At 45.6% G+C, this 12,554-nt stretch overlaps 1 protein-coding gene across 2 annotated transcripts in view; it reads left to right on the top strand.

Moving 5' to 3' along the window:
* Positions 1 to 1,930: 1,930 nt before the first annotated feature.
* Positions 1,931 to 12,554, top strand: part of TLK1 (tousled like kinase 1) — a 72,060-nt gene continuing 61,436 nt past the window's right edge. The window contains exon 1 of one of the 2 annotated variants that reach the window (XM_079977877.1): positions 1,931 to 2,280. In XM_079977877.1, the coding sequence (XP_079834003.1) occupies positions 2,070 to 2,280 (211 nt within the window). In that variant the 5' untranslated portion in view covers positions 1,931 to 2,069. Of the gene's footprint in view, positions 2,281 to 2,442; positions 2,585 to 12,554 lie in introns of those variants that run through there. The other variant, XM_079977878.1, reaches the window with a different exon arrangement.

A 12,554-nucleotide genomic window follows, 5' to 3' on the forward strand; every position in this document is an offset into this window, starting at 1 on the left:
TTTAGTAGCGAGTCGAGTTGCTTTACTGGATGAGATTTTGCATCCTGTTTCCTGTGGCAAGCAGGGCATGAAAGCGACAGCCTCCCTTTGCCACCCACAACATTTAGTATATGGTGCCTTTGGAACATAGTTCCACCTTTTCTCTTGTGAAAGTGTAGGACCTTCTTCAGGTCATTCCTGCACATGTTTATTCTGAAGCAGGCCCCAGGCTCCGTTCGGCACAGCTTGCTTCCTAGCCTCTGGAAAAAAACCACCCTGACTTAGAGCATCTGTGAAGCACATCTGGTGGCTGCGGATTCCAAGACTGCTCAGTTGGTAGAGCAAGACACTCTTGACATCAAGATCTTGGGTTTGAGGCCCACGATGGGCAAAAAGATTCCTGCATGGCAGGGGGTTGGACTAGATGACCCTCGAGGTCCCTTCCAACCAGAGGTGTACCTAGGCTCCTTTGCATTCTTGGCAAGGAGCTGTATCAGCACTCCCTCTGTCCCTTGCGCCAAAATACTGACCACCCGGAGTAGTCCGGGAAGTGGTGCCAACTTGAATAAAATATTGGTGTGCGTGCAGGTAATTGATCACGCACACCATTTGAACGGCAATGCCCATCAACTGGGAGGGGCAGCCCCCTCAAATTTTTTTGGGGGGCTGAATGGACCCCAGTCCCTCGGAGTTGACTCCTATGTGCCTGGGTACCGGTGGGCTTCTAGCCACTCCAAACAGGAGGTGGTTTTAGGGCAGTGCGGCTGCACCAGGCGCTGCACCGCATGGGGTGCCTCGATGACGCTGTAGGACGGAGCACGAGAGTCTGGGGGTGCCAAATTTTAGGGCGCCGCTGAAATTTGGAGTGCCCAAAGCCGGTTACTGCTCCAAGCCAGAGCAGAGGGGTGTGATTTCTGCGCACCCTCCTGGACCGGCACCTTTGCTGGGGTCCAACCCCTAGGTATGTTCCAGGGGTGTCAACTTGAATATTTTGGGGGGGGGGTAGGGTGGAAAGTAAGCCCCACCTCACATAACCGAACACATGACAACTATCTGAATGGGAATTACCCTCGAATATTTTATTGGGTGAGGGGAGCGTCGAAGCCCCCTTAGCCCTTGGCTCCTATAAGTTGACGACGACTCTGGACGCTTATAATGGGGTGATGGAACCGGCGTGAGGCGCTCAGGCGGAAGATGGTTCCGCCGAGGGCGCCCATGGCCGTGTGCGCGCTGCGGTATTATGTGCGGCATGAGGGGCCGAGAGGTGTAAACCGCCACCAGGGAGGAGGAGGAGGAGGGCCTTGTTTCCCTCTCTCTCTCTCTCTCTCTCCCGAGTGTGTGTTTGGGAGAGCGGGTGATGTAAGTAGCCGCTCTCTGAGGAAGGCCAAAGAGGGCGCGTCGCTGGCGGCGCTACGGCCTGCTGCTGTGAGGAAGGAGAGGCGGCGGCGGCAGGAGGAGGAGGAGGAGCAGGTGCCCATGCCGGCTTGCGAAAGTGCCTCCTTCCCTCTCGCAGGCGGGCTGCGGGTGCCGACGCTGCCGCGGGGCGGCGACAAGCCCCCCCCCCCCGCCATTTGCCCGCCAACGGCGGCAGCGGCGTTGTGTGTGCCTGACCCCTCCCGGCAGGGGAGCAGCTTAGGCTGGCGGAGAGGCTTCCCCTTCCTCGCCCCCGCCTCACAGTGGCTCCTGCCGCCGCCGCCGCCGCCGCCGCTCTGAGGCGACGCAGTGCAGAGGTGCGGGCAGCTTGCTCCGGCCCGAGCCGCGGCTTCTCCTCCTCCTCCTCCCGCTTGGAGGGCGCGGGAGCCCCATTCCTCCTCCCCGCGACGCCCCACGGAGACTCCCCCCACCTCCGCCGCGTCCCCGCGCGTGGGGTCGCCGCTGCCCTTCCCTTCCCGCGGCGCCCCACCCCCGGCCATGACCACGGCGGCGGAGGAGACGACGGCGTCGCAGCAGCAGCAGCAGCGGCGGCTCCTGGTCTTCTCCGCGTCGCCCCCCTCTCCGCCTTCACCTTCTCCTCCGCCGCGCCGCCTCTTCCTCTCCCCCAAGTGCTGCTGCCCCCGGCGGCTGCCGCCGGGCTCCAGGAAAGTAGCTTGATGAGTGTCCAAAGTAGCAGTGGAAGTTTGGAGGGGCCGCCATCTTGGTCCCGGCTCTCCTCCACGTCCCCACCGAGCCTGCAGGGCTGCTCCGCGGCGGCGGCGGCGGCAGCGGCGGCAGCAGCAGCGGCGACGACGGCGGCAGCGGCCGTGGCGGCCTCAGCGGCGGCGGCGGCCTCCCTGCTCCGCAGCGGCGCGCCGCTCAAGGAAGGTAAAGAGCGAGAGACCGGGCAGGGGGAAGGTGCTTCTCGGGGCCTCTCCTCGGCCGCCGGGGGGTGGAGAGGGGAGGAAGGAGGAAGATGACGGGCTCGGCGGCGGCGGCGGCGGCGGTGGGGGAAACGGGCCCTTGGGGAGGGAGGGGCACGGCCGTGTCAGTAGCGGCGGCGGCGGTGGCAGCAGCCGCCGCCTGAGGCCAGTCCCAGGCTTTGCGGGGCCGAGTGCGCGGCGAGGGCAAAGGGAGAAGAGACGAGGCGAGACATGTCTTCCTTCTCTTCTGCATCCGACGGAGGAAGAAGGTCTGGGCGCCCCTTATCTCTTTCTCTCGACGCCCCCCTCCCCAAATTACTCCCGAAGTCGTGGGGGGGGGGGCGGCCTGAAACCTTTCCTCCCCCAGCCTTCTCGCACAAACTCAAGCCTCCCAACCCTTAATCTGTTTTATTTATTCGAGGCACCCCCCCTCTTACCCCCAAAAATGTCGCCTTGAATTCCTCCCACCCCCGCCGTCGTTTACAGTAGCTGCTGCTGGGAGGGGAGGGAGGTGGATGTTCATAATGTTTTCCTAGTTCCACGGCCAATCGATCTCTTTTAACATCGATCTCTTTTCTCCTCTTTGTTTTTAAATGGCTTATTTTTTTTAATTTTATAGATGAAAACATTTCGTAGGTTTCCTTTCCTCGGGAGATGGTTAATTCTTTCCTTCCTATTGTAAAGTGGGGTTTTATTACTGGGAAGGAAGAGAAGCGGGTGCTCCTTTTATATATCTATCTGTAGATCTATATATAAAAATATACATATGTAATTTCCTGGCTTTTCCTGGTTGGTTATGATGATGATGAACGTGGCTGTTTTGCTTAAAATGAAGAAGAAGGAGGAAAAAAGGGTCGAGTCGCTTTTGGCATCATGGAGGTAGGATGGTGGAAAAGAGACAAAGATCGAGGCACTTATTTGATACAAGAAAGACACTTTCTTCAGCCATTGGCTTCCGACAAAAGTGACGGAGACACGTTAAAAGCCAGTACAGAATGACTGCAACTTTCTCCTTTTCCTCCATCGCATCTTGGATGGTTCCCCCCCTTTCCTCCCCCTTTCTTCCACCCCTCTTGTATTAGAACGACAGTGAGAGAGAGCAGGGTGTTGTGGGTGTTTTGCAGAGAATATCTGTATGAAGGTTATGTGCAAACAAGTCTTTTTTATTGTTTGTCCTTTCCTACCCCCCCTTGTTCCTTGCATTAAACTATGTAGCCACAAGATGTAGCAATTATACAGTTTATGAAATGATTAAAGCTCTCTTATTTTACTCGGAATTATGGTTAGCGAGGGAGAGAGGGGAACTTTCATACAACATATGGTATTCTGGAAGAATGAATATTGCATATTCATGATTTTTGAAATGCGATTGCTCTTTGACTATAGTGCTTATCTCAGGGTATTGAATGGCTCTTGCCTTTTGTTTTCATTGTGGGGGGAGGCTTGGGTTCCCCTCCCCCTTTCCTTAAGCATTTGCTAGGCAGCATTAACTTTCCATATGAAAAATGTTAAGATTTTTGAGAAATTAGATGCTGCCAATCTAGAAGACACTTCACATGTCAGCAATATCATTATCAGCAAACATTCTTAAGGATTTCATTTTAAAATGCTTAAGAGTCTTGGAAATATATAGTGGAAGTGTTTGCTCTCTTTCTCCATTCCAGTACTCAGACTTGCAGCACTCATTGTCACTTTTGCACACGTTCCTAGATAGGAAGCTGACAATAGGAAGCTCAGATTGGCATGAAAACCAATACCTGAAATGGTTGGATATACAGCATATGTTAACAACACTGATGTGGTAGGCATTTTGGTGCTGGCCGTTACTTTGGGAAACTTAAGCTCAAGGGAGAAGAGACAAAGTTTTATATGGGAACCAAGTTTATTAAGCTACTTGCTTTCAGATATTGTTTAACACCAGTAGTGTGTACTACCTATTTTTTAAAAAAATACTAGGTCAGTATTTTTAGACTATGTTGTAAAAATCTGATTGGAAGTTTTTGTTAAAGCTGCTTCAAATACATGAGTAGAAAAAATGCTCATTTTTCTGGCTGCATGTGCCTAGTTCTCACTGTTAGAGGTTATATAGCAGCTAAAGTCCAGTATACACTCTTAGGTTGGGTAGAACAGATTGTCATTTATTTACTGTGCTGAGGTGTCAGTCTGTGGTTTGTTAATTCAGCTTACAAGGCCACCAAGGAATGCAATTGGTTTAATACCGTTTTAGAAAGCAAATTGGTATTTGATTTTTTAACTCAATGGGAAGCAAGGTGGTATTCAGTAAAACTGAGAATTTGTATGTCACGTGAAAAGTTTAATCCAGCTTCCCACAACCTTCAGCACTTGTTATAAAACTGTATGTTCTCTTGTTGTATTTGTTTTGGCTGTCTGATTTTATGTTGTAACCTCTAAAACAGAGCACTTCCAAAGAGAGAACTTTTTGCTTTACTGTATGAGAGCATGTGTAAATGTAGTACTTTCTGGCTGTATAGTAGAGATGTAGGATCTCAAATTTTCTGCTTTCACTTTTAAAGCACCTGAAAAAATGTACAGTTATGGCAAAACATGGACAAAGGCTCAGAATCTTAATATATGTGCAGATTTCTGATTTGCTAAGCCAGTGTTTCGTTTGAAGTGTTTGTCATCTTAATCTAGACAGTTGTCATTCATTGGAGGGCACTAGTTCAGCCTAGTTTGGAAGATGCAAACCCCTGAGAAATATTTTCATGTGTTTCTCAACAGAAGACTATCTTCTTGAAAATGAAATACTTAATAAGGTACAGAGTTAAAGATTTCCTAGTAATTGAAACTGAATTTGAAGCCTTCACATTATCAAAAGGACTGTCATTGTCTGAATTACGTGACTCCATTGTTGAATAATCTCTATGTACAACCACTGCTCAAGATGGAGTTGATTGTTGTGTAATCATGATAAAGGCAGAATAACAAAGTTCATCGTTTAGAATCTACTCTGAGTTGTCTGAAATAGATAAACTTTGTGCATCTTGTTTAATGCACGTTTTGATTAATACAGATTTTAGCAGTATAGTTGGTGCCCACCTTGTATAAAAATCCTATGCATGTTTAATTGGAATTAAGTCCCAATAGTTTCAGTGGGACTTCATGTTGCAATCGTAATACAAACTTACCTGAGAGTGTCTGGTAGCTGCAAAAAACTGTAAGAACTGCTATGTGTCTTACACTGGAAGTGACATCACAAGATAAGAACAGTAAGTTCCCTAGTAAGCAATAGAACATGATAGCATATTTTATGTGACATAAATTTTGTTTACATGTAAACAAATATGAAAAATAATTCTAGCTTGCTGAAGTTCAATTTTTAATGTATGTCTTTTGGTGCTGAGTAAGACTTCTAGCTCTATGCTTGGTGTAAGCAGACAGTGGCTAGAAATGTGTTTTACTGTTCTGAGACTTCCAAAAAATTCTTAGTACCTTGTGATGCAACTACATGTTACTTGCTTAATTTTCAGGTAAACCTTGGCTACTTATTTCCATGTTACCCATGGAAGATGCTTGTGTTCATTTACAGTAGTGTTTATATTTTTGTTTGGATCGCTGCAGTAAGCTGTTGTCTTTTAAGGCTACAATCCTAAGCACACATACTATGGAGCAAGACCCACTGAATACACAGGATTCAACTTCTGAGTAAACATGCCTAGGTTTGCACTGTAAGCGTGATATGTTATCCACTGGTACTTTTTTGTTGTCGCTCAATCTTATGATTTAGTTGCTGTTGAAGACAGTGCTAATATTTCTTTATTGTATGTGGTATATCTTCTGTCTTGGTAACAAATATATTCCCACTTTCTTGAGAAATGATACCAGTTCTCAAACCTGATCATAATTGGTATCTGAGTATCAAGGTTCTCTTTAATCCCTGCAAGCAAAACTTGGGCTGGGGTGAGAGAATGCAATAGTACCTGACTTGAAGATACCATTGCTCCAGCGCAGAGATTCTCAAAACTGTGTCCATCAGATCCATTCAGGTATTCCATGGGAAGGTTGTAGAACAGTAAAAAAAAAAAATCCACATTTGATCTCTCCCCCCACCCCATCCCCTGGACTTCAGAGCAAGGCCATTCTGACTTGGGCCCAATTTTCAAAGGGGCAAAAATGTCCCCAGTCTAGGTCAAATGCTTTTGTAATGCAACTGGTTTTGACAATGATGCTGGTATAGACGGAAAAAAGTTTCCCCTTCATATTCATTGTGTTAGACCATGGTTGTTAAAATATGTGTGTGCTTTGATTAGTAGAATATTAATGGTATCCTGAGACCCCTGCCAATTTTTGAGTGATCTGTGGAGGAAAAAAGTTTGAGAACTGCTGTTGCAGAGGTATTGGCCCCCTGCCTTTCTATCTGCAAGCTGTTAAACTGCTAAGACTTAGTGGTGGTAGAAGCATGTCCCCTCTCAGAATTTAATTGGTGCTTAATGTTTGGGCCATGAACTTAATTCATTGCATGGGCCACTATTGCTCGTGTCAAAACAATAACTTACAAAAAGGTTATCTTTGGGATAAGGTGGGCTTGTGAATAAAACTCACATTGCCAGAGAGGCTTAGTTTTCTAACAAGTAGATATTACATGTTTAATAACTAGTTCAGGCTCTTCTTGCATAACTGTTCCGAAATACTTTCTTACGCCAATGATGGAAATGAAATGGGTTCTAGAGTATGTGCATAAAAATACCCTATTAAAACCGAGGTGACCATTACCTTGAGGTAACTCGAATGGGGAAATAAACAAATCCTCTAGAAGTATTTTTAGATTTGTGTAGGAAGTACCCAAATTGTCCTTTTTTTAATTAAAAAAAAAGGAATGAGGTGAGTTTTCCCTCTGACAGTGATGCTCAAGTTTCCAGAGGAAGGTCAAGCAATTTATTTTTGATTAGGTTCTAAGCAGCTGCTTTCTGCACTTAAATTAACTGCAAGAACTTGACTTTCACATTTTAATTGAAGCCTGGAAGAATTATCTGATTCATACAAATCCAAAGCTCTTCTGTGTGATAGCCTCTCTTTATCTTATTTTGAAAACTCTTGAGGCCTCAGCTGTTCCTGGAAAAGCTATACACCTTGAAAGCTATATTACTGTTTCTTTACTGAAATTCCAAATGTTAAAGTTGTCTGACTTACGGTAATCAAGAAGTCTGACCTTTCCAGTTCACCAAACCAAAGTGAATTGTAGCTGGCCATGTTTACTTAATAAAACTTAGTTTGATGTAGGTCATATGTTAGTTTGCCTCCCTAGGTTTCAGCAATGCCAAACTCAGAAATGGCCTCTCCATTACAGATGCTAGTTGTTGTTGGCATCTATATTTCTCAGGAGGCAATGGAAGTGAAGTCAAACCGTTGGAAACGGGGTGAAGTCAAATTGTTGGAAAGTTGCATTGTCTGCTTTGGCTGTAGAGACTGATATGGGGGAGCCATGTTTTGTTGCAGCTGGGGCAGATAAAAGCATCCAGTTGTGCTGCTGAAGTTGCACCATGGCGTTTCTTCTCTCTGCCCTCCTCCTAGCGGTCATTCCTCATCTGGCCAATACTATGGATATATGACCTGTCAGTCTCCAAGCACTGTGGTTGTCTGCAAGAGATGTTGCCAGCCTTCATGTCACCTTACAGATACTAACTCACATTGCAAAACCCTTTAGTAATTCAGTTAGGAATTATTGTCCAGCACACTAAAACTAATGTTAAAGAAAGTATTAGTCATTAGTATTACTGTATAGTTGTTAATAGGGACGCGGGTGGCGCTGTGGGTAAAAGCCTCAGCGCCTAGGGCTTGCCGATCGAAAGGTCGGCGGTTCGAATCCCCGCAGCGGGGTGCGCTCCCGCTGCTCGGTCCCAGCGCCTGCCAACCTAGCAGTTCGAAAGCACCCCCGGGTGCAAGTAGATAAATAGGGACCGCTTACTAGCGGGAAGGTAAACGGTGTTTCCGTGTGCGGCTCTGGCTCGCCAGAGCAGCGATGTCACGCTGGCCACGTGACCCGGAAGTGTCTCCGGACAGCGCTGGCCCTCGGCCTCTTAAGTGAGATGGGCGCACAACCCCAGAGTCTGTCAAGACTGGCCCGTACGGGCAGGGGTACCTTTACCTTTACCTTTATAGTTGTTAATGCAGGCTATACCACCTGAGTATCATTGCTGTGTTGGTGTTTCTGATAATATGCTACTCAAATTGAAGCCTATTATGTGTATTGTACTTAGTAAATATAATAATAATAATAATAATAATAATAATAATAATAATAATAATAATAATAATTTATTGTTTATACTCTGCCCATCTGGCCAGACCTCTCCAACCACTCTGGGTGGCTTCCAAGAGGATTATTAAAAATACAGTAAAACATTAAAAACTTCCCTAAACAGGGCTGCCTTCAGGTGTCTTCTAAAAGTCAGATAGTTGTTTATTTCCTTGACATCTAATGGGAGGGTGTTCCACAGGGCGGGCGCCACTACTGAGAAGGCCCTCTGCCTGGTTCGCTGTAGCTTCACTTCTCACAGAGACGGAACTGCTAGAAGGCCCTCGGAGCTGGACCTCAGTTTCTGGGCTGAACGATGGGGGTGGAGACACACCTTCAGGTATACTGGGCCGAGACCATTTAGGGCTTTAAAGGTCAACACCAACACTTTGGATTGTGCTCGGAAACGTACTGGAAAGTGGCCTAGTTTAGATGTCTTGGGCTTTAGAACATGCTTTATTATGTGCTCAGATTCCCTCCTGCAGTTTCTGGTAATTATAGTTTGATATCATAACTAGAACAGAAGTCACTACTTGGAAAGGATTTCTCATGTTGGTTTGGAGGCAAGTTATTGATTGCAGAACCAACGTTTCCCTGATTTGGATAGCTACTGCAGGCTACACCTGACACAGGTAGCGTGGCAAGGAAGTGGAGGAAGCCACTGTGAAATTAAAGCATGTGGCCTAACCATGGTTGTGATGTAATGTCTGAACTGAGTCAGTGGACTGGTTTGTATGTACCGTTAGGTAAAGGTAAAGGTACCCCTGCCCGTACGGGCCAGTCTTGACAGACTCTGGGGTTGTGCGCCCATCTCACTTAAGAGGCCAGGGGCCAGCGCTGTCCGGAGACACTTCCGGGTCACGTGGCCAGCGTGACATCGCTGCTCTGGCGAGCCAGAGCCGCACACGGAAACGCCGTTTACCTTCCCGCTGGTAAGCGGTCCCTATTTATCTACTTGCACCCGGAGGTGCTTTCGAACTGCTAGGTTGGCAGGCGCTGGGACCGAGCAGCGGGAGCGCACCCCGCCGCAGGGATTCGAACCGCCGACCTTTCGATCGGCAAGTCCTAGGCGCTGAGGCTTTAACCCACAGCGCCACCTGCGTCCCTCATGTACCGTTAGGCCATGCCTAATAAAAGGTGAGCTGTTCCCAAATCAAAACAAACCATGGCTTGTACCGTAAAAACTGGGTTGGTTTTCCAGCTGCTTTTGTCTTGTGCTTTTGTAGCTTGATAATCATGTGGGTATGGTCAACTCTCACCCTAGAAAACTTTTTTTTTAATGACATTGGAAGTTACAAGGGGTAGAGAACTATCCCATAAAACTGGCAATTTAGTATAACATTGAAAAGGGTTGTATTACACTGAAACTCACATAATAGTGTAATGGAATATTTTCTATCCCAAGCCAATTCAAATGTGTATTGATGTGGTAAAATGTTACAAAACAAAGCCATGCTGTGTCAGGAGGACACTTATTTGCCTCCCCTGGATAGTGTTCCCTTGAACAGCAGCATGGGCATATCTATCTATTTTATCGCAACCAACTGGGAGGGGTAGTCAATGCCACTAAAAATGGAATGAGGATTCAAAATGACTTTAACAGATTAGAGGTCTGGGCCCAAACTACCAGAATGAATTTCAATAGGGACAAATGTAAGATTCTGCACTTAGGCAGGAAGAACCAGCTGCACAAATATAAGAAGGGGACACCTGGCTTGCCGGTAGTGCATGCAAAAAGGAGCTAGGGGTCTTAGCAGGCCACAGGCTTAACTTGAATCAACAGTGTGATGCAGCAGCAAAAAAAACACTAATGCTATTCTAGGCTGCCTCAGCAGAAGTATAGGTGTTCTGATCAAGGAGATAAGAGCTATTTGACAGTGGAACAGACTTCCTCGGAAGGTGGTGGAATTGCCTTCCTTGGACGTTTTTAAGGCAGAGGTTGTATAGCCATGTCATGGGTGCTTTAGTTGAGATTCCTGCATAGCAAGGGGTTGGGCTAGATGACCCCCAGGTTCCCTTCCAACTTCACAATTCTATGATTCTGTTATGTCCTTTGAGGGAAAGGTGTGATTAATAATAAAAATGAATATAACAATGTCTGTGTCTCATTGAAACACTACCTATTTACTTAATGGTTCTCCATAGTGGTGCCCAGCCACTGTAACTAAATTTTGAGGCCTTGCCCAGTGATTCATTGCTTCCTTTATTCCCACTCCCTTTTGCAGGTGAGGTGGGGACTCTGTCTCTCAGTCAATCTCTGTCTGGCTCTTTTAATGAATCTGTAATTGACTTGTTGAAGATTTTGCAGGCTGATAAGAGATTTATGTAGGTTATGGTAGCTGCATCTGCACATCACACTAAAGCATGGTGCCAGGCCTATCATGGTTTTACTATGAATGGGCGGCCTGCAGATTCTTGCTGCCTGATTGTTCTAGTTTCATTTTTTCCCTGGTGCAAGTGGGACAGAATTCACTGACGAACCCGGGGGGGGGGGGGCGGGCTTCTGCTTCTGAAACCGGCACTAGAGGGATCAGGAGAACCCCCAAAACAGCACATGGGGCGGGGGAGAGATTGTTCTATTTGGCAAGCTTATGTGTGTTGGATTCCACCCAAAGTCTGGAAGCAACAATTAAACTCTGCTTCCTGTTAATATCCAGAACATCATGGTTGGTTGCTTCCTAACAAGCCATGGTTGATAACCAGCCTTGAAACCATGGTCTGTAGATTTAGGAATTATGACTGGTTAGGAAGCAGCAAACCATGTCAATGGTTTATTGCAGTAAGAAAGCAGAGCCATTGTCAGGAAAAATAAAAGTTTGTTAAATCTTGATTATTGTATATATAGAGTGTAGAATCATAGAATCTTAGAGCTGGATGGGACCCAAGGGTCATCTAGTCTAACCCTCTGCAGTGCAGGAATCTCAGCTAAAGCCATCCAACCTCTGCTTAAAAACCTCCAAGGAAGGAGAGTCTCGTGAGCTTCTGAACAGCTCTTACTGTCAGAAAGTTCTCCTGAAAGTTTAGCCGGAATTTCCTTTCTTGTAACCTGAACCGTCTAACATACGATTATTGGTTACAGAAACTAAGTAGCATTATATATGTGGCTTGATAAGTTCGAAGCCTGAGAGCTGTTTTTATTGCTAGTGTATTGAAGTGATTGGGAAGAAATGCACTGTAATTCTCTGTGTGAATTAAATTTCAATTTCAAGTGTGCTTGAATAATTTTCCGTTATTTTCTAGTACTGTGACTTATAAGAATTACATAGTTCAACAGCTACATACCAAAAACAATGTTTATTGTCCATTGATGTCTGTTGCGATGAGTTATACTGCTGGTGTGTGCCTTTACTGTTCTGTTGTAATAATCTTTGCTGGACTGCCACAAGTGTGATACAAAATAGTTTGAAATATGAACAAATTAGAACCAAGAAAATGTTCTTGATACTACTTTGGCTAGTGTCTTTGTACCATTTGCATGCATAATACAGCATCCTGATGACTTATTTTTCCCCTGTGTGACAAATGTCCACCCAGCCATTTATTTAAAACTTACTGTATGCTAGACATTGACATAGTCAGTGTAAACTAATTCACACTAAGTCACAGAATTTTTGAAAGATGTCTGAAGGAACCAGTTTTAAAAAGTTCCCTAAATACGTATTTAAGAGTGATGACTAATTTCTTCATGTACTGTGATTCATTTAATTTTTTGTTTAAAATCACAATTACATGTTTGTTCCTGGTGTTAAGTTGTATAAAGGTTACTGTAACTTGAATGCATCTTCTGTTTTTCTTACTTAAGATTTGTCATTATATAGAACAATAACAGTGATGAAAAGGGGTTATAAATAAAATGACTAAAAAATTACATTTTGAAATTAATGTATTGGCTTACATCCTAATTATTTGATCCATGAGTAGGAAGAAATGCCTTTAAAGAAATTTTCAACAAAACATTGGTATCATTGGGCCTTTGGGGGTTA

The sequence above is a fragment of the Podarcis cretensis genome, assembly GCF_951804945.1.
Source record: "Podarcis cretensis genome assembly, chromosome: 1".
Lineage (NCBI taxonomy): Eukaryota > Metazoa > Chordata > Lepidosauria > Squamata > Lacertidae > Podarcis > Podarcis cretensis.